This window comes from Rhinopithecus roxellana, chromosome 9 (assembly GCF_007565055.1).
Source record: "Rhinopithecus roxellana isolate Shanxi Qingling chromosome 9, ASM756505v1, whole genome shotgun sequence".
In the NCBI taxonomy this organism is placed as follows: Eukaryota; Metazoa; Chordata; class Mammalia; order Primates; family Cercopithecidae; genus Rhinopithecus; species Rhinopithecus roxellana.
Window position 1 is genome coordinate 19,370,493 of NC_044557.1, and position 23,295 is coordinate 19,393,787.

General features: G+C 38.2%; 1 protein-coding gene across 3 annotated transcripts in view; it reads right to left on the reverse strand.

Moving 5' to 3' along the window:
- LOC104676327 (disintegrin and metalloproteinase domain-containing protein 18) overlaps positions 1-17,676 on the reverse strand; it is a 163,245-nt gene extending 145,569 nt beyond the window's left edge. For 2 of the 3 annotated variants that reach the window (XM_030937875.1, XM_030937874.1), the window contains exons 1-2: positions 17,569-17,676; positions 16,900-16,976 (exon numbers count right to left, since the gene is read on the reverse strand). In XM_030937875.1, the coding sequence (XP_030793735.1) occupies positions 16,900-16,976; positions 17,569-17,623 (132 nt within the window). In that variant the 5' untranslated portion in view covers positions 17,624-17,676. The remainder of the gene's footprint in view (positions 1-16,899; positions 16,977-17,568) is intronic. The other variant, XM_030937873.1, reaches the window with a different exon arrangement.
- Between the last annotated feature and the right edge of the window lie 5,619 nt (positions 17,677-23,295).

Sequence of the window (23,295 nt, forward strand, 5' to 3'; positions counted from 1 at the left end):
ATATTAAATAACTCACTTCTAAATATTCCCTAAGTCAAAGAAGCAATTTTGAGAATTTAGAAATAATTTTAAACAAATAATGATAAAGTCATAACCTATAAAACTTTGTGGCCTGCAGAAAAATAAAAACTGTGATTAAAAGAAACTTTACAGACCTTTCTTTAACAGTGCTTTTAAAAATTTACAAATTTAAATATTTGTATTAGCAAGAAATAACCAAGAACAGATGAAAACTTTCTTAAATTGTTAAAAGGCATTGAACAAAATCTACAGATAACGTCAGACTTAACGGTGAATAATTGAATGCATCCTCTCTGAAATCTCAAGAAATAAATATTTATTGACAATTTATTTCACACTTTTTACTGAGTATTGTACTGGAGGTTCTAGTCAGTGCAGTACTACAAGGAAAAGGAATAACTAGTAGGCAGAATTAAGAAAAAAAAAAACAAATTTTTAAATCTTCAAAATACGTGATAATACACAGAAAAAATTCTCAGTAATATATGAAAAAAGCTACTAGAATTAATGGGTGAATTTAGTAATATGAGAATGGAAGCTCAATATTTAAAATGTAATTTAGTTCTACATAACAACAATGGATAACAGGAATATGCAACAAAAATGGAATTTACACAAGCATCAAAAACATGAAATATTTTTTAAAAGTTATAAAATATATGAGTAATATCTGCATCTAAAAAGCTTCAGAAAAATGATTAGTGAAATTAACAAAGACATAAATAAATGGATGTGTGTGTATATACATATATAAAGCCATTGAAATGCATCTATTAAAGACATTGAATCGATAATTAACCTCCTACAACAGGAAGCACTGGGCCCAGATGGATTCACTGGTAAATTCTACTAAACATTTAAGAAACAATTTATATTAATTTTCTACAATCTCTTTCAAGAGATAGAAGCACAGGGAATACTTCTTTTTCTATAAAGCCAGATGAAAAATCCTCAACAAAATATTAGCAAATCTTATTCAACAATGTATAAAAATAATTATTTTGATACATTACTTTATACAAACTATTTACATATTTTATACAAATTATTTTATTTTTTATACATTACAACCAAGTGAAGTTTATCCTAGGTGTGCAAAGGTAACTCAACACTTGAAAATCAATTGATGCAATCATCACATTGTCTAAAGGAAAAGAATCACAAGATCATTTCAATAGATGTGGAAAAGGCATTTGAAAAAATCCAGCCCGGCTCAGTGGCTCACGCACATAATTCTAGAAATTTGGGAGGCCGAGGTGGGTGGATCACCAGAGGTCAGGAGTTTGAGACCAGCCTGGCCAACATGGCGAAACCCCGTCTCTACTAAAAATACAAAATTAGCCAGGCGTGGTGGTGAGTGCCTGTAATCCCAGCTACTCAGGAGGCTGAGGCAGGAGAATCGCTTGAACCCAGGAGGCGGCAGTTGCAGTGAGCTAGGATCACGCCACGGCACTCCAGCCTGGGTGAGAGAGCAAGACTCTGTCTCAAAAAAAAAAAGAAAAGAAAAAAGAAAAAAATCCAACACCCATTTCTTATTCTTTTTTTTTTTTTCTTTTTTTGAGATGGAGTCTTGCTCTGCTGCCCAGGCTGGAGTGCAGTGGTGTGATCTCAGCTTAGGTTCAAGTGATTCTCCTTCCTCAGACTCCCGAGTAGCTGGGATCACGGGCATGTGCCACCACATCCCGCTAATTTTCATATATTTAGTAGAGACCAGGTTTTGCCATGTGGGCCAGGCTGGTCTCGATCTCCTAACCTCAGGTGATTCACCTGCCTCGGCCTCCCAAAGTGCTAGGATTATAAGCGTGAGTCACTGTGCCTGGCCAACACCCACTTTGAGTAATAATAATGATGATGATAAAACTTTTCAGCAAACTAAGAATAGCAGGCCACATTCTCCCCTTGATAATGAATATCTATTTTAAAAAATCTAAGGCTAACATCATACATAGGTTTTGAAAAACTAGACCTTTTTATGCTACGATCAGGAACAAGGCACAGATAGCCACTCCTTTCAACATCACACTACCAGTCCCAGCCAATGCAATAAGAAAAGGTATAGTCGATTGGGAAAAAAAGAAATGAAACTGTCTTTGTTCATAGACAAAAAGATTGTCTATGTAGAAATTCTGAGAGAATTGATGACTAACCCTTCTGGAACTAAAATACAATTATAGCAAGGTCACAGGATAGAAGGTAAACATACAAAAGTCAATTGCTTTCCTACATACCAGCCATGAAGGAAGGGAATATGAAGTAAAAACAATGACATTTACATTAGCATCCATAACTCAAAATACTTAAGATACAAATCTAGCAAAATATATACAAGATCTATGTGAGAAAAACAACAAAACTGATAGAAAAAAAATTAAGAACTAAGTGAAATATTCCATGTTATGGATAGCAACACTAAATATCATTAAGACATCAGTTATTTCCAACTTGATTAATAGATTCAAGATAGATTCAAGATAGCTCCCATCAAAATCCCATTTAGTTATTTTGCAAATATCGACAAACAAATTCTACGGTTTATATGGAGAGGCAAAAGACCAAGAACAGGCAACACAACACAATACTAAAAGAGAAATACAAAGTTGGAGGACTGACACTACCTGATGTCAAGACTGAACTATAAAGCTACAGTAATTAGGAGAATGTGGTATTGGCTAAAGGATAAACAAATAGAATAATGGAACAGAATAAAGAGCACAGAAATTGATCTATATAAATAAACTACCTTTGACAAAATGGCATAGGAAATACAATGAAATAAAGATAGTCTTTTCAACGAATGGTGTTGGGACAACTGGATATTCAAACATTAAAAAAATAAATAAATCTAGACACAGAACATAATAGTTCACCAAAATTGACTTAAAATTAATAACAGACCAAAATGTAAAATACATAACTATAAAACTACTTGAAGCAAAGAACATAGGAGTAAATCTAAGTGACCTTAGCTATGGCAGTGACTTTTTAGTACAACCCCAGAGGCATGATCCGTGAATAAATAATTGATAAACTGGATTTAATTAAAACTAAAAATTTCTTCTCTGTGAAAGACATTGTCAAGTGTATGAAGAGATAAACCACAGATTAAAAGAAAATATTTGCAAAAGGCCTATATGATAAAGGATCAAAATATGTAAACAACTCCTAAAACTCAACAATAATAAAATGAACAGCCAGACTTTAAAAAGAAACAAAAACCTAAACAAACAGACATCTCATCAAATAAGATATATGTCAAGCAAATAAGACATATGTCAAACAAACATGAGACCTGATAGTCAGGGAGGCCATGCATCCATAAGGACAGTGGTATATTGAAAGATTCTGTACTTTCTTCTCAACTTTTCTCTGAACCTAATACTGCTCTAAAAAAATTAACCCTTATATATTATTAAGGAATTGCAAATTAAAAATAAAATACTATTACACATTGATTTGAATAGTCAAAACCCAAACACTGACAACCCCTATTGAAGTAAAGATGAGGAGCCACAGGAACTCTTATTCCTCGTTGGTAGAAATGCAAAATAATAGATCAACTTTGGAGGATAAGCTGGCAGTTGCTTACAACACTACACATACTCTTACCATATAATCCAGCAATTGTGTTCCTTGGTATTTACTGAAAAGAGCTGAAAACTTATGTCCATACAAGTACCTATGTAGAAATACTTATGGCGGCTTAATTCATAGCTGCCAAATCTTAGAAGCAGCCAATACATTCTTTTTTTTTTTTTTTTTTTTTCTCTTTTTTTTTTTTTTTTTTTTTTTTTATTATACTTTAAGTTCTAGGGTACATGTGCATAACGTGCAGGTTTGTTACATATGTAAACTTATGCCATGTTGGTGTGCTGCACCCATCAACTCGTCAGCACCCATCAATTCATCATTTATATCATGTATAACTCCCCAATGCAATCCCTCCCTCCTCCCCCCTCCCCCCTCCCCATGATAGACCCCAGTGTGTGATGTTCCCCTTCCCGAGTCCAAGTGATCTCATTGTTCAGTTCCCACCTATGAGTGAGAACATGCGGTGTTTGGTTTTCTCTTCTTGTGATAGTTTGCTAAGAATGATGGTTTCCAGCTGCATCCATGTCCCTACAAAGGACGCAAACTCATCCTTTTTTATGGCTGCATAGTATTCCATGGTGTATATGTGCCACATTTTCTTAATCCAGTCTGTCACAGATGGACATTTGGGTTGATTCCAAGTCTTTGCTATTGTGAATAGTGCCGCAATAAACATACGTGTACATGTGTCTTTGTAGTAGACTAATTTATAATCCTTTGGGTATATACCCAGTAGTGGGATGGCTGGGTCATATGGTACATCTAGTTCTAGATCCTTGAGGAATTGCCATACTGTTTTCCATAATGGTTGAACTAGTTTACAATCCCACCAACAGTGTAAAAGTGTTCCTATTTCTCCACATCCTCTCCAACACCTGTTGTTTCCTGACTTCTTAATGATTGCCATTCTAACTGGTGTGAGATGGTATCTCATTGTGGTTTTGATTTGCATTTCTCTGATGGCCAGTGATGATGAGCATTTTTTCATGTGTCTGTTGGCTGTATGAATATCTTCTTTTGAGAAATGTCTGTTCATATCCTTTCCCCACTTTTTGATGGGGTTGTTTGTTTTTTTCTCGTATATTTGTTTGAGTTCTTTGTAGATTCTGCATATTAGCCCTTTGTCAGATGAGTAGGTTGCAAAAATTTTCTCCCATTCTGTAGGTTGCCTGTTCACTCTGATGGTAGTTTCTTTTGCTGTGCAAAAGCTCTTTAGTTTAATTAGATCCCATTTGTCAATTTTGGCTTTTGCTGCCGTTGCTTTTGGTGTTTTAGACATGAAGTCCTTGCCCATGCCTATGTCCTGAATGGTACTACCTAGATTTTCTTCTAGGGTTTTTATGGTATTAGGTCTAACATTTAAGTCTCTAATCCATCTTGAATTAATCTTCGTATAAGGGGTAAGGAAAGGATCCAGTTTCAGCTTTCTACTTATGGCTAGCCAATTTTCCCAGCACCATTTATTAAATAGGGAATCCTTTCCCCATTTCTTGTTTCTCTCAGGTTTGTCAAAGATCAGATGGCTGTAGATGTGCGGTATTATTTCTGAGGACTCTGTTCTGTTCCATTGGTCTATATCTCTGTTTTGGTACCAGTACCATGCTGTTTTGCTTACTGTAGCCTTGTAGTATAGTTTGAAGTCAGGTAGCGTGACGCCTCCAGCTTTGTCCTTTTGACTTAGGATTGTCTTGGCAATGCGGGCTCTTTTTTGGTTCCATATGAACTTTAAAGCAGTTTTTTCCAATTCTGTGAAGAAAGTCATTGGTAGCTTGATGGGGATGGCATTGAATCTATAAATAACCTTGGGGAGTATGGCCATTTTCACGATATTGATTCTTCCTATCCATGAGCATGGTATGTTCTTCCATTTGTTTGTGTCCTCTTTGATTTCACTGAGCAGTGGTTTGTAGTTCTCCTTGAAGAGGTCCTTTACATCCCTTGTAAGCTGGATTCCTAGGTATTTTATTCTCTTTGAAGCAATTGTGAATGGAAGTTCATTCCTGATTTGGCTCTCTGCTTGTCTGTTGCTGGTGTATAAGAATGCTTGTGATTTTTGCACATTAATTTTGTATCCTGAGACTTTGCTGAAGTTGCTTATCAGCTTAAGGAGATTTTGGGCTGAGACAATGGGGTTTTCTCAATATACAATCATGTCATCTGCAAACAGGGACAATTTGACTTCTTCTTTTCCTAACTGGATACCCTTTATTTCTTTCTCTTGCCTGATTGCCCTAGCCAGAACTTCCAACACTATGTTGAATAGGAGTGGTGAGAGAGGGCATCCCTCTCTTGTGCCAGTTTTCAAAGGGAATTTTTCCAGTTTTTGCCCATTCAGTATGATATTAGCTGTGGGTTTGTCATAAATAGCTCTTATTATTTTGAGGTACGTTCCATCAATACCGAATTTATTGAGCGTTTTTAGCATGAAGGGCTGTTGAATTTTGTCAAAAGCCTTTTCTGCATCTATTGAGACAATCATGTGGTTCTTGTCTTTGGTTCTGTTTATATGCTGGATTACGTTTATTGATTTGCGAATGTTGAACCAGCCTTGCATCCCAGGGATGAAGCCCACTTGATCATGGTGGATAAGCTTTTTGATGTGCTGCTGAATCCGGTTTGCCAGTATTTTATTGAGGATTTTTGCATCAATGTTCATCAGGGATATTGGTCTAAAATTCTCTTTTTTTGTTGTGTCTCTGCCAGGCTTTGGTATCAGGATGATGTTGGCCTCATAAAATGAGTTAGGGAGGATTCCCTCTTTTTCTATTGATTGGAATAGTTTCAGAAGGAATGGTACCAGCTCCTCCTTGTACCTCTGGTAGAATTCAGCTGTGAATCCATCTGGTCCTGGACTTTTTTTGGTGGGTAGGCTATTAATTGTTGCCTCAATTTCAGAGCCTGCTATTGGTCTATTCAGGGATTCAACTTCTTCCTGGTTTAGCCTTGGGAGAGTGTAAGTGTCCAGGAAATTATCCATTTCTTCTAGATTTTCTAGTTGATTTGCGTAGAGGCGTTTATAGTATTCTCTGATGGTAGTTTGTATTTCTGTGGGGTCGGTGGTGATATCCCCTTTATCATTTTTTATTGCATCTATTTGATTCCTCTCTCTTTTCTTCTTTATTAGCCTTGCTAGCGGTCTGTCAATTTTGTTGATCTTTTCAAAAAACCAACTCCTGGATTCATTGATTTTTTGGAGGGTTTTTTGTGTCTCTATCTCCTTCAGTTCTGCTCTGATCTTAGTTATTTCTTGCCTTCTGCTAGCTTTTGAATGTGATTGCTCTTGCCTCTCTCGTTCTTTTAATTGTGATGTTAGAGTGTCAATTTTAGATCTTTCCTGCTTTCTCTTGTGGGCATTTAGTGCTATAAATTTCCCTCTACACACTGCTTTAAATGTGTCCCAGAGATTCTGGTATGTTGTATCTTTGTTCTCATTGGTTTCAAAGAACATCTTTATTTCCGCTTTCATTTCGTTATGTACCCAGTAGTCATTCAGGAGCAGGTTGTTCAGTTTCCATGTAGTTGAGCGGTTTTGATTGAGTTTCTTAGTCCTGAGTTCTAGTTTGATTGCACTGTGGTCTGAGAGACAGTTTGTTATAATTTCTGTTCTTTTACATTTGCTGAGGAGTACTTTACTTCCAATTATGTGGTCAATTTTGGAATAAGTGCGATGTGGTGCTGAGAAGAATGTATATTCTGTTGATTTGGGGTGGAGAGTTCTATAGATGTCTATTAGGTCCGCTTGGTGCAGAGATGAGTTCAATTCCTGGATATCCTTGTTAACTTTCTGTCTCGTTGATCTGTCTAATGTTGACAGCGGAGTGTTGAAGTCTCCCATTATTATTGTATGGGAGTCTAAGTCTCTTTGTAAGTCTCTAAGGACTTGCTTTATGAATCTGGGTGCTCCTGTATTGGGTGCATATATATTTAGGAGAGTTAGCTCTTCCTGTTGAATTGATCCCTTTACCATTATGTAATGGCCTTCTTTGTCTCTTTTGATCTTTGATGGTTTAAAGTCTGTTTTATCAGAGACTAGGATTGCAACCCCTGCTTTTTTTTGTTCTCCATTTGCTTGGTAGATCTTCCTCCATCCCTTTATTTTGAGCCTATGTATGTCTCTGCATGTGAGATGGGTCTCCTGAATACAGCAGACTGATGGGTCTTGACTCTTTATCCAGTTTGCCAGTCTGTGTCTTTTAATTGGAGCATTTAGTCCATTAACATTTAAGGTTAATATTGTTATGTGTGAACTTGATCCTGCCATTATGATATTAACTGGTTATTTTGCTCGTTAGTTGATGCAGTTTCTTCCTAGCCTCGATGGTCTTTACATTTTGCCAAGTTTTTGCGATGGCTGGTACCGGTTGTTCCTTTCCATGTTTAGGGCTTCCTTCAGGGTCTCTTGTAAGGCAGGCCTGGTGGTGACAAAATCTCTAAGCATTTGCTTATCTGTAAAGGATTTTATTTCTCCTTCACTTATGAAACTTAGTTTGGCTGGATATGAAATTCTGGGTTGAAAATTCTTTTCTTTAAGAACGTTGAATATTGGCCCCCACTCTCTTCTGGCTTGTAGAGTTTCTGCCGAGAGATCTGCTGTTAGTCTGATGGGCTTCCCTTTGTGGGTGACCCGACCTTTCTCTCTGGCTGCCCTTAAGATTTTTTCCTTCATTTCAACTTTGGTGAATCTGGCAATTATGTGTCTTGGAGTTGCTCTTCTGGAGGAGTATCTTTGTGGCGTTCTCTGTATTTCCTGAATTTGAATGTTGGCCTGCCCTACTAGGTTGGGGAAGTTCTCCTGGATGATATCCTGAAGAGTGTTTTCCAACTTGGTTCCATTTTCCCCCTCACTTTCAGGCACCCCAATCAGACGTAGATTTGGTCTTTTTACGTAATCCCATACTTCTTGCAGGCTTTGCTCATTTCTTTTTCTTCTTTTTTCTTTTGGTTTCTCTTCTCGCTTCATTTCATTCATTTGATCTTCAATCGCTGATACTCTTTCTTCCAGTTGATCGAGTTGGTTACTGAAGCTTGTGCATTTGTCACGTATTTCTCGTGTCATGGTTTTTATCTCTGTCATTTCGTTTATGATCTTCTCTGCATTAATGAGTCTAGCTGTCAATTCTTCCACTCTTTTTTCAAGATTTTTAGTTTCTTTGCGCTGGGTACGTAATTCCTCCTTTAGCTCTGATAAGTTTGATGGACTGAAGCCTTCTTCTCTCCTCTCGTCCAAGTCATTCTCTGTCCAGCTTTGATCCGTTGCTGGTGATGGGCTGCGCTCCTTTGCAGGGGGAGATGCGCTCTTATTTTTTGAATTTCCAGCTTTTCTGCCCTGCTTCTTCCCCATCTTTGTGGTTTTATCTGTCTCTGGTCTTTGATGGTGGTGACGAACTGATGGGGTTTTGGTATAGGTGTCCTTCCTGTTTGATAGTTTTCCTTCTGACAGTCAGAAGGACTCTCTGTTGGTCTGTTGGAGATTGCTTGAGGTCCACTCCAGACCCTGTTTGCCTGGGTATCAGCAGCAGAGGTTGCCGAAGATAGAATATTGCTGAACAGCGAGTGTACCTGTCTGATTCTTCCTTTGGAAGTGTCCTCTCAGGGGTGTACTCCACCCTGTGAGGTGTGGGGTGTCAGACTGCCCCTAGTGGGGGATTTCTCCCAGCTAGGCTACTCAGGGGTCAGGGACACACCTGAGCAGGCAGTCTGTCCGTTCTCAGATCTCAACCTCCGCGTTGGGAGATCCGCGGCTCTCCCCAAAGCTGTCAGACAGAGTCGTTCGCGTCTGCACCGGCTCCCGCTACTTCCCCTGTTGGTCTTCAGCTGTGCGCTGTCCCCAGAGGTGGAGACTACAGAGACAGGCAGGCTTCCTTGAGCTGCTGTGAGCTCCACCCAGTTCGAGCTTCCCAGCGGCTTTGTTTACCTACTTAAGCCTCAGCAATGGCGGGCGCCCCTCCCCCAGCCTCGCTGCTGCCTTGCGGATAGATCGCGGCAGACTGCTGTGTTAACAATGAGGGAGGCTTCGTGGGCGTGGGACCCTCCCGGCCAGGTGTGGGATATATTCTCCTGGAATGCCTGTATGCTTACAGCGCAGTATTGGGGTGGGAGTTACCCGATTTTCCAGGTGTTGTGTGTCTCAGTTCCCCTGGCTAGGAAAACGGATCCCCTTCCCCCTTGCGCTTCCAGGTGAGGCGATGCCTCGCCCTGCTTCAGCTCTCGCTGGTCAGGCTGCAGCAGCTGACCAGCACCGATTGTCCGGCACTCCCTAGTGAGATGACCCCAGTACCTCAGTTGAAAATGCAGAAATCACCGGTCTTCTGTGTCGCTCGCGCTGGGAGTTGGAGACTGGAGTTGTTCCTATTCGGCCATCTTGCTCCGCCCCCCCAATACATTCTTTATAGGTAAATGGCTAAATAAACTTTGGTACAGCCGGACAATAGATTATTATTCAGTGATAGAAAGAAATGAGCTATCAAACCAATAAAAGATATAAAGGAATCTTAAACACATACTAAGTGGAAAGAAAAGCCATCGAAAAGGCTACATACTTCAAGATTCCAATTATAACACACTCTGGAAAAGGCAAAACTATAGAGACTGTAAAAGAATAAGTAAATGTCAAGGATTTGGTTGGTGGGGAGGGATGATTAGGTAGAGCACAAAGGAATTTTAGAGCAGTGAACCTATTCTGTATGATACTATTAGTGGGCATTTGTAATTACACATTTGTTCAAACCCACATGGCACACAGCACTAGGAGAGAACCCTAAGGTACACTATGAAAATTTGAGTGATGATGTGTAAATATAGATTCATTAATTGAAACAAACATGTGAGACCTGATAGTCAGCGAGGCTGTGCATCCATAAGGACAGTGGTAAATTGAAAGATTCTGTACTTTCTTCTTTTTATGGCTGCATAATATTCCATGGTGTATATATACCACATTTTCTTTATCCAGTGAACTGTTGGTGGACATTTAGATTGGTTCCATGACTTTGTTATGGTGAATAGTGCTGCAATATATACACAAGTGCCAGTGTCTTTTTTATATGATCTATATTCCTTTGGGTAGATACCCATTAGTGAGATTGCTGGGTCAAACATCAAAAAAAGTAAAAACAGAACTATCATTCACCCCAAGTTAATGTCTTGCTTTAAAAGACAGGCTGACTCTTGTTAATGCTTATTACACAGCTAGTGACTTTAAATTGAAGCCAATACTCAGTGACCATTCTGATAATGCTAGGGCCGTTAAGAATTATACTAAATCTACTATGCCTGTGATGAGAAATGTAACAACAAAGTCTGGATGAAAATATAACTATTTATAACATGGTTTACTAAATATTTGAAGTTGACTGTTGAGACCTACTGCTCAGAAAAAAAGATTCCTGTCAAAATATTACTGCTCATTGACAATGTACCTGGTCACCCAAGAGTTCTAATGGAGATGTGCAAGGAAATTAATGCTGTTTTCCTGCCTGCGAACACAGCATCCATTCTGCAGCCTAGTCAAGGAGATATTTTGACTTTAAAGTCTTATTACTTAAGAAATACATTTTGTAAGGATATAGCTGCCACAAATAGTGATTCCTCTACTGGATCTGGGCAAAGTCTATTGAAAACAGTATGGAAAGAATTCACCATTCTACATGTCATTTAGACCATTCACGATTCATGGGAAGAGGTTAAGACATCAACAGTAAGAGGAACTCAGAAAAAGTTCATTACAGCCCTCACGAATGACTTTGAGGGATTCAAGACTTCAGTGGAGAAAATAACTACAGATGTGGTAGAAATGGCAAGGGAACTAGAATTAGGAGTGGAGCCTGAAGATATGACTGAATTTTTGCAATCTCATAATAAAACTTGAATGGATGAGGAGTTACTTCTCATGGATGAGCAAAGAAGTTGGTTTCCTGAGATGGAATCTACTCCTGGTAAAGATGCTGTGAATACTGTTAAAATTACAAAAAAAAAAAAAAAAAAACGGTTCAGAATATTACATAAACTTAGTTGATAAAGCTGTGGCAGGATTGGAGAAGATTGAGTCCAATTTTAAAATAAGTTCTACTGTGGGTAAAATGCTATCAAACATCATTGCATACTACAGAGAAATCTTTCACGAAAGGAACAATCGACACAGCAAACTTCATCATTGTCTTATTTTAAGAAATTGCCACAGCCACCCCAACCTTCAACCACCACCCTGATCAGTCAGCAGCCATCAACATCAGGCAAGGGCATCTGTCAGCAAATGATTACAACTCACTGAAAATTGAGATGATAGTTATCATTTTTTAGTAATAAAGTATTTTAAATTAAGGTTTATACATTGTTATCTTTAGCCATAGCACTATCGCACACTTAATAAACTATAGTATAGTGTAAACAGAACTTTGGTATGCACTGGGATACCAAAAGTTTGTGTGACTTACATTAGTCACACAAAAAGTTTGTGTGACTTACATTAGTCTAGAACCAAGTGTAAGTCAGAACCAAACCTGCAATATCTCCAAGATATGCCTGTAACTTTCAATTTTGAACAATAATAAGCAAGGACCTTATAAGTCAAAATAAGCAGGAAAATAACTAGAAGGAATCAGGAGAGAGTTTGTGACTTGCTCCTTATGTTCTATTTCTGAATCGAGTGCTAATTTTGGAGGTGTGTCTACTTTGTGAAAATTCATTGAGATATATGTGTTATTTATCAATGTAAAATGTTATTTTAGTATAAAAAAGAAAACCTAGGAAAATTTATTTTGGAAATTAAAGGCAAAATGTCCTCTTCCCAAAATACTTGAGCCAAAAACGAATGACAGTATTCATTTTAAAATATTGAAAAATGAATAAAAAAGTATAGAATATGACTCAAGGAGTACTTAAAATGAAAGTGTAAAATTTTTAAACATATGTTACAAAATTTGTAATTAAAAACTATTTATTATTAATAAAAACATTAATAATAAAAATATATACATACATACACACATGTTGGTGTATATATTTATATATTTCTTCATGTGTGTACATAATCATTGACATGTTTGTGTGTGTAAAATGTGCATGTCAAGGAATATATACATACATCTTGATATATATAATATACACAATCATACATAATTTATACATAATATACAGTTACATATATTCTTATATTTTCTATTTATATTAATATCTATAAACAACAGTCATTTGGAATAGATATTCTGCATAGATAGTTCTTCTCAACCTTACCATGACAACTTAATTCACTACAAAATATATATATATTTGTCTTGTGCAGACATTTATGATTCCAATGCTTGCTTCTGGCTATAGTCTGAGTAAGACATAATGTGCATAACATAAATTAATTACATAAAGAATAAGAAAGGGGAGAGCAGCCAGTAACATTAAAGAGTTGGCTTGGTACTATCAGCTAGCCTTGGAATTCTTCTGTTGAATATAATCACTTTAAAAGGACATCAGTGTAACACAGGACCACTGTGAGACAATTACGTATCAAGACAAAACCAACACTACTTCATAATCGTGTGTGAACACCAACAAAATGTAAGCCCTTCCAAGTCAAAAAAAAAAAAAAAGAAAGAAAGATTGAATATACCCTTGCTGGGCTAGTGTGAATGGCTGCTGCTTCTTAACTAATGACAGATTTAGGAATCTTCTGGTCTTCCTGTGCCCTAGATAAGACTTACTAAGATACACAATCATAGTATTATGCCTACTTCCGGACCACATCTAAACCAGATGGAAGGCACAAGCCCTAAAACTTCCCCCAAATTCCCAAAACACGCCAATGTCTTATAAGTGCTTTAACAACCTCCTAAAGAGATGTTCCATGGCTCCCCACGGTGTGCATTCTCCCTCACTGCAATGTGTAATAATTCTCATTTGTTCAATTGCTAGTGTGTTCACAATGGTCTTTGATAAGAAGGCATTGATAGCAGGAAACAAACACATCCTAACTGAGGTCAGCTCTCCCCAACTGGAGAGTTGTTTCCCAGTGTTGAACCAACAATGGGTACTACGGCTTCCATATGTATACTTAGATAAAACAGAAGGTTTGAAACTTTCTTCATAGTTCCTGTAATATCCTAAAATTTAAGCCATTGTTTTATGGAATAGAAGAATATATTTTCAAACGATCTATATGACAAAGAATTAATATCCAAAATGTCAAAAGGACCTTCTACAACTCAACAGCCAAAAACAAAACAAAACAAATAACCTGATTAAACAATGGGCAAAGGACCTGAATAGACTTCTGTCCAAAGAAAACATACAAATGACCATCAGGTATAAGGAACAGTACTCAATATCATTAATCATCAGAAAAATGCAGGATCAAAACCACAATGAGATATCACCTCACAGCTATTATAATGGGTTTTATTAAAAAAACAAAGAAACCCATACCCACAAACAAAAGCAAAAGATAACAAGCACTGGCAAAGATGTGGAGAAGTTGGAATTCTTGTACACTATTGGTGGGAATGGAGAATGGTGCAGCCATTATGAAAACCAGTATGGAGGTTCCACAAAAAATTAAAAATAGAACTACCATGTGATCCAGCAATGTAACATCTGGCTACATATCCAAAAAATAATTAAAGCCATGACCTTGAAGAGATATCTGCAGCCCCATGTTAATTCCAACATTATTCACAATATTCATGGTTTGGAAGCAACCCAAAAGTTCAATGACATTAACTCATAAAGAAAATGTGGCATATAAACATATTGGAACACTAAGACGGTCACAGAATGACAAACACTATATGATTCCACTTACTTATATGAGGAATCTAAAATAGCTAAAATAGGTGGGTGTGGTGGCTAACGCCTGTAATGCCGGCACTTGGGGAGGCTGAGTCTGGCAGAACACTTGAGTTCAGGAGTTCAAGACCAGCTTGGCCAGCATGGTGAAACCCCATCTCTACTAAAAAAATACAAAAGTATCCAGGTGTGGTAGCACGCACCTGTAATCCCAGCTACTCAGGAGGCTGAAACACAAGAACTGCTTGAGCCTGGGAGGTGGAGGTTGCAGTGAGCCAAGATCACACCACTGCACTCCAGCCTGGGCAACAGAGGGAAACTCCACCTCAAATAAATAAATAAAATAGTCAAAATCATAAAAGCAGAAAATAGAATAGTGGTTGCCACGGGTCTGGGGAAAGAGAGAAGTGGGGAATTGTTGCTCAATGAATACAAAGTTCCAGTAATGAAAGATGAATAAGTTCTAGAGATATGCTGTATAACATAGTACCTATAGTTAACGATACATCATTGTGCACTTGAAAATATGTTAAGAGGATCTTTCTCATCTTCAGCATTCTTAGCACAAAATACAAAATTAAAGTATGCAAGGACATTTTTGGAAGTGATGGATATGTTTAGTACATCGATTGTGGTCATGATATCATGGGTGTATGCATATATTCAAACTCATCAAAATGTCTACACTAGATATGTGCAATTTTTATATCAATTATAACTCAATAAAGTTTTTAAAACATGAAGAGAATACCATATACAATAAAATATAACTTCAAGAATTCCATATAAATAATACCAAAAGTGTAGACAAGGACTGAATACTGCATGTCTCTCATAGTAAAACTATTTCATCAAGCCCTGCGTAGTTGCTATATGCTTCTTGACAAGTAGTAAGAAATTTGAAGTTTACAGTGATTATACAATGACAACGTGCAATAGTAGTAAATCAGGGGGAAAAAAACCAGAAAGATAGATAGATAGATAGATAGATAGATAGATAGATAGATAGACAGACAGACAGACAGACAGACAGACAGACAGACAGACAGATAGATAGATAGATAGATAGATAGATAGATAGATAGATAGATAGATAGTTGGGGTTTTTTGTTTGTTTTTTGTTTTTAAGAGATGAAGTCTCCCTCTGTCATCCAGGCTGGAGTACAGTGACACAATCATAGCTGACTGCAGCCTCCAAACCCTGGGCTCAAGGGATACTCCTGCCTCAGCCTCCAGAACACCTCGGACTACCGGCACACACTACCACACCCAGTTAGGTTATTTTTGTAGAGATCGGCTCTCACCAACTTGCCCAAGCTGGCCTCAAACTCCTGGGCTCAAGCAATCCTCCCACCTTGGGATCCCAAAGGGTTGGGATGGGATTACAGTCATGAGGCATTGTGTTGGCAGAAAATAACTTATGCAAGTAACTTTTCAACAGAAAGCAGCTTACTGTAGTGGAATTGGAGTTACAAATTAAAGATTAGACTCTACATGCTGACACAGATTTGATGCCATTAATATTTTTTAATCCTCTGTCTTTTAAAATGAATATATATAATCAATAATTCCACTTCAGGAGGATAATGTGATAAATAAGATTGATAAATGAAAATCCTTTCCAACCTCTCTAAAGGAAAGTATTCATTTTATTGTGATTCCTAAACACAATTTGACATATATTTTATTTATTACAATTGTTCACTAGTAAAACATAGCCATGGTAAGTCCCAATATTGTGTGCCAAAATAGAATTAATGAATTAATCTTTTCCTTACTCATAATTTTAAAATCACTCTTTCAACCTGAAACATTTTCAGAGTTGACATATATTGTGTACCTTTTGACTGCATAGAAATATAAACCCCTATATTGTAACCTCCAGTTTGTAAAATAGAACATTTTAACTATGTCGATTTCAGGCATTTTAATCAAGCAAATATACAAGACTGAAGGCCTTCAGTTTAATCACTTTTTAATCTAGCAGGTTAGTAATTTTCCAACTTCTTTTTCCAGTTAATTTTTACTTATTGTAATATTTTGCATCATAACAGGGCAAATGTGACATTCTTATTTTTTCTTCGCTTTTTACAAATGTCTTTGTAGGTTACATGCTATTAAGACTGATGCTTGTGGATCAAATTTTCCATGTCTAAATTTTGCTTATGACCAATTTCTACATCATTTAGTGGACAATAAAAAATTTGTTAATTTGTTGGCTAAACCATGGTCATGCATATTTTATATTGGTTTCTTTTTCCTACCAGTTTGATTGCTGAACATTTCTTGGAAATTGTGAACAAGTAGTGTGTTAGGAAGAGATGAAGAGAAAAGACAGGGAAATAAGCAGTAGAAATGGGGGAGAAGAGGATCAAAACATGGCAGGAGACAAAATAACACAGGCAAAATATTATGATTTGGCAATGAATACAATTCCGTATGATCTGACTTAATATAAGGGTAAATCAAAATTGCCATAAAACTTTAAATATAGAATAAATATTCCTCATCATTTACCTTCCTCTCTGAAACTTCACTGTCATTTGACACAATCTTCCGTGGAACTGTGACATGCAGAAATATTCCTTCAGAACCTGAAGTAAGGAAATGTGTTTGTTTTCGTCTTTGTTTTGCATCCACAATCGTTTCAGTCAAGCATGGGTTCTTATCCCTGACTGCATGGTGGCGCCTAAAATCTTAAGTAAACGTTTTTACATGTGCTCACACTCTCTAGTCCACAAATTTCACTACATAATTAACAGCACATTGAAAATGGCTAAGGTACAAAAAAAGAAAAAAAAAGTAGACATTGCTGTTCTACAGGCCCCTCTAGCTCCCTTTTAGAATCGCTGTGAGGCTTGCTTCCTCAGGACTCTGAGGCGTTCGCTGAAGGCAATTAGTACTCCACCACCTCCATCCTTCACCGAGTGGGAAGATCCCGGAAGGCGCACTGCGTGTGGGCCACTGAGACCATGGGCGCTGATGCAGAGCGCTAACAGCTCCTCCGCTAAGGACCTTGCTTCCCCTGGCCTGGCATGGAAAGGTGTCCCTGACACACCGGAAGCACCTGCTTGAGATGCCAAAAGGGAGCGGGGGAGGGTCCCAGAATAACAAGAAACTGCTCCCAGGAAGAGCCCAGGCCCGCTCTAAAGCCGAAGAAGAAAGGGGAGGCTCCGGTGGACTTACCTACGTGGGCTTGCAGCCTTCCAAGCTCAGAGAGGAAGGCAAGGAGAAGGAACATGGCTCAACCAGAGCGCAGGAGGCACAGCCAAGGACAGAGACCGTTGAGCAGCGCTGAGCTCGCGGGCAGGCTCTTGGCCACCGGGCGCCTGGGCCAGGGAGGACCCTGTGCTGCCCCAGGACCCTGGGGGTGAGGCCTGAGAAGCTCTGGGGGCTGGGCCACTTTCACAGGGCAGGGAGAGGAAATGCCAGATGGAAGCATAGGTTGAGCAAAATTTGTTGCAGAGAAGTTTAAGTTGTTTAAAGCCCTCAGTAGTTACATTGGGGTAAATAAGCCAGATTTTCCTTTTTAGTGAGATTCTTGGTAATTTTGTTTCTCCATATCACGGTTTTATGGCAGGTTTTATTTACTAAGGTGGAAGAGAAAGAGGAAAAGAGAAATAACAGCTATTATTATTAGCTATTATTACTAGCAATTTTCTACATGCTACTGCTGACTTAAATATCTTTGCAAATACGGAAAAATCAAGAAAATTGAACTTTTTAATGCTGGTACAATTTCACCATTATTCATAATACCAAGACATGGAATCAACCTAAGTGTCGATGAGGAATGAGTGAATAAAGAAAATGTGGTACATATACACAATGGAATAGTACACAGCCTTAACAAAGGAAATTCATTTACAACAGGGATGGAACCAGAGAACGTTATGCTAAGGGAAATATGCCAGGCACAGAAAGATAAATACTGTATGATCTCATTTGTGTATGAAATCTAATAAAGTCTGTCTTATAGAAAGGTGATTACCAGAGGCTAGGGAAAGTGGGATGAGGGATGGAGAAAGGGAAAATGTTGATCTAAAGGTACAAAGTATGAGTCAGACTGAAAGAATAAGTTTTAATGATCTCTTACACTACATGGTGACCACAGTTAATATAATAAGCATATTTCAAAATTGCTAAAATTTATTTTCAATGTTCTCACCACAAAGAAATGATAAATTGATGAGGTGATGGATATGTTAACTAGCTTGACTGAAGCATTCTATAATGTATACGTAGATCAAAATATCACACTGTACCCTATAAATACACAAAATTATTTGAAATATATTTGCAAAAAAGAAAATGGAGTTTATCCTACTAAGACCATCAAAAAGCACTTTTCTTCAACTGTGTATTTTTCTCATAAAACTATATTATAATCAGTGGAGGAAAGAGAAAGGAAAGCTTTAATATTTAGTGTTATTTTTGCAAATAAAGAGAATTCAAGAAAATGGAACTTTTTCTTGAAAAGACAATCAGAAAGCACTTTACTTCAATTGTGTACCTTGCTTACTACACAAGATTATAATATAGCATTCTAAGGGAAAAGAAAACTTTTGCAATGCAATCTGACTGTTTTGTTAACAGTGACTCTAAGCTCTGAGTAAGAAACTCTGGAGACAGGAAGGGCAGCAAGGCAAGGGGAGAGAGAAAAATTGAGACCACTGTAGAAGACTATGCAACTGCCTCCCTTAGCTTTTTGACAAATATCTTAAATGGCACATGTCCAAAACCTAATTCATCTATCACATTCAAGCCTTTTACTCCAGTACCCCCTATTTCAGGGATGAATTGTGTCAAAATATGTGTGCAAAAATTGTGTGCAAAATTGTGTGCAAAAATAAAACTGATCAGGGCCGGACATGGTGGTTCATGCCTGTAATCTCAGTACTTTGGGAGGCCAAGATGGGCGGATCACCTGAGGTCAGGAGTTCGAGACCAGCCTGGCCAACATGGTGAAACTCTGTCTCTACTAAAAATACAAAATTACCCTGGTGTGGTGGTGGGCACTTATAATCCCAGCTACTTGGAAGGCTGAGGCAGGAGAATTGCTTGAACCCCAGAGGTAGAGGTTGCAGTGAGCCAAGACTGTGCCATTGCACTCCAGCCTGGGCAACAAGAACAAACCTCTATCTCAAAAAATAAAAAACAAAATAAATAAAACACATGAGGACTAAAACTTGGATCTGCTAGGTACTGGTACACCTGAACAGATAGCTCAAAAATTATTATTGACAAGAAGCAGGCCAGTGAACACAATGACCCAAAATAAGTTAGTGGCAATGAAGATGAGAGAAGTCTGGTGGAATTATCCCAGGTTATATTTTCTGGTAAAATTGTCCCAGGTTATATTTTTAAACAGCTTTATTGAGATATAATTCACATGCCATGCAGTTTACCCATTTAAAGCATACAATTAAGTGATTTTTAGTATGTTCCCAGATATGTGTGACCATCACTATAGTCAATTTGAAATTAGTTTCATCGCATCGTGAAAAAACTCTGTGCCCATTAGCCATACAGTACCCTCCCACCCCCAACACAAGTTCTTTGTCCCACCCCTCCACTCCCTAAATAACCACTAAACTAATTTCTATCTCAAGAGATGTCTCTGTTCTCGACATTTCATACAAATGAATATGTTATAGGAGGCAGAAAGAAATTATTTAGGTACACAAGGTAAAGTGAGTCCCTGGTAGAAATCTTTCCTTTTAACAAAACGCAGCTCAAAAATAGCCCCCTTTCTCACCTCAGGCAGTTCAAAGAAATCACTTCTCTTCTAACAACAAGCAGGCGAAAGTTCAGGCTGTAAATCACAGATCAGCAGCTTGGGCACAGAAAGAAGGGGAAAGTCTCCTGCGTAATCACCAAACTTCACACTTAAACAATGGGCCCCAGTAAAACAGCGAACTTTAATAAGCACATTCCTTTCCCTTTAGGCACGCTAAGATAGGAAAGCTAAAAGCAGACTTGTTGGGGGGAGGGAATGCCTGCAGCTGCAAGAAGATGTCTGGGAACAGACACAGAAACTCTCCCTCCCAGATAAGCATAACAAAGTTACACAGACTGAGATTCTGCCTATGTGTGCAGGGAATGGAATGAGAACTGACAAAAAACTCTGCGCCACACAGATAGCGCACCTGGTCTCAATCAAATCGTCTGGTCCTAGGAGGAGAAGACATCCCCTCCTCAGGAGCCCCCTCCTCACTAGCCCATTTATAAAAACCCTGACAACTTGGCAACCCACTTGGGACCCCTCTCTGTTCTTCCCTTTTGTCTATTAAACTCCTGCTCCAAACTCCCTCTGTGTGTGTGTGTGTGTGTGTGTGTGTGTGTGTGTGTGTGTGTGTGTGTCTGTGTGTGTGTGTCCACGACCTCGATCTCCTTGGCCATGAGACCAAGAAACTTTGTACTTGCCCCAGACAACGAGGCTGCTTCAAATACACATGTAAATATTTGATGCTTGTGACTGGCTTTATTCACTTAGCATAATGGTTTCAAGGAACAATCATGTTGTACCAGTGTCAGTGCTTCATTCCTTTTTAGGGCTGAATAATATTCCATTGTTTGGATATACCACATTTTTTTTATCCATTTTTCAGTTGAGGGATATTTGGAATAGGAAACTCTGGACCTCTGTGGTGAGGTTCCTCCACCCCTGTCCCAGGAGCATCTTGGTTTGTGATGAAGACTCTGTCTGACTTTTTATTATTATTATACTTCAAGTTCTAGGGTACATGTGCACAATGTACAGGTTTGTTACATATGTATACAAGTGCCATGTTGGTGTGCTGCACCCGTTAACTCATCATTTACATTAGGTGTATCTCCTAATGCTATCCCTCCCCCCTACCTCCACCCCACGACAGGCCCTGGTGTGTGATGTTCCGCACCCTGTGTCCAAGTGCTCTCATTGTTCAATTCCACCTATGAGTGAGAACATGCAGTGTTTGGTTTTTTGTCCTTGCGATAGTTTGCTGAGAATGATGGTTTCCAGCTGCATCCATGTCCCTACAAAGGACATGAACTCATCCTTTTTTATGGCTGCATAGTATTCCATGGTGTATATGTGCCACATTTTCTTAATCCAGTCTATCATTGATGGATATTTGGGTTGGTTCCAAGTCTTTGCTATTGTGAATAGTGCCTCAATAAACATACATGTGCATGTGTCTTTATAGCAGTATAATTTATAATCCTTTGGGTACATACCCAGTAATGGGATGGCTGGGTCGAATGGTATTTCTAGTTCTAGATCCTTGAGGAATCGCCACACTGTCTTCCACAATGGTTGAAATAGTTTACAGTCCCACCAACAGTGTCAAAGTGTTCCTATTTCTCCACACCCTCTCTAGTACCTGTGGTTTCCTGACTTTTTAATGATCACCATTCTAACTGGTGTGAGACGATATCTCATTGTCATTTTGATTTGCATTTCTCTGATGGCCAGTGATGATGAGCATTTTTTCATGTGTCTGTTGGCTGCATAAATGTCTTCTTTTGAGAAGTGTCTGTTCATATCTTTTGCCCACTTTTTGATGGGTTTATTTGTTTTTTTCTTGTAAATTTGTTTGAGTTCTTTGTAGATTCTGGATATTAGTCCAGATGAGTAGATTGCAAAACTTTTTTCCCACTCTGTAGGTTGCCTGCTCACTCTGATGGTAGTTTCTTTTGCTGTGCAGAAGCTCTTTAGTTTAATTAGATCCCATTTGTCAATTTTGGCTTTTGTTGCCATTGCTTTTGGTGTTTTAGACATGAAGTCCTTGCCCATGCCTATGTCCTGAATGGTATTGCCTAGGTTTTCTTCTAGGGTTTTTATGGTTTTAGCTCTAACATTTAAGTCTCTAATCCATCTTGAATTAATTTTTGTATAAGGTGAAAGGAAGGGATCCAGTTTCAGTTTTCTACTTATGGCTAGCCAGTTTTCCCAGCACCATTTATTACATAGGGAATCCTTTCCCCATTTCTTATTTTTGTCAGCTTTGTCAAAGATCAGATGGTTGTAGATGTGTGGGCAGATTACTGAGGGCTCTGTTCTGTTACATTGATCTATATCTCTGTTTTGGTACCAGTACCATGCTGTTTCGGTTACTGTAGCCCTGTAATATAGTTTGAAGTCAGGTAGCATGATGCCTCCAGCTTTGTTCTTTTGGCTTAGGATTGTCTTGGCAATGCGGGCTCTTTTTTGCTTCCATATGAACTTTAAAGTAGTTTTTTCCAATTCTGTGAAGAAAGTCATTGGTAGCTTGATGGGGATGGCATTGAATCTATAAATTGCCTTGGACATTAAGGCCATTTTCACGATATTGATTCTTGCTATCCATGAGCATGGAATGTTCTTCCATTTGTTTGTGTCCTCTTTTATTTCATTGAGCAATGGTTTGTAGTTCTCCTTGAAGAGATCCTTCATACCCCTTGAAAGTTGGATTCCTAGGTATTTTATTCTCTTTGAAGCAATTGTGAATGGGAGTTCACTTATGATTTGGCTCTCTGTTTGTCTGTTACTGGTGTATAAGAATGCTTGTGATTTTTGCACACTGAGAACTTTCAATATTACATTGAATGTGAGTGGTGAGAGAGGGCATCCTTGTCTTGTGACAGTTTTCAAGGGGAATGCCTCCAGATTTTTCCCATTTAGTATGATGTTGGTTGTGTGTTTGTTACAAAAGGCTCTTATTATTATGATGTATGTTCCTTCAATACCTAGTTTATTGAGTGTTTTTAACATGAATGGATGTTGAATTTTATCAAAAGTGTTTTTTGCATCTATTGAGATAATCACGTGTTTTTTGTTTTTAGCTCTGTTTATGTGATGAATCACATTTATTGATTCGTGTATGTTGAACCAGCCTTGCATCCAGACATAAAGCCTAGATTATCATGGTGGATAAGTTTTTTGATGTG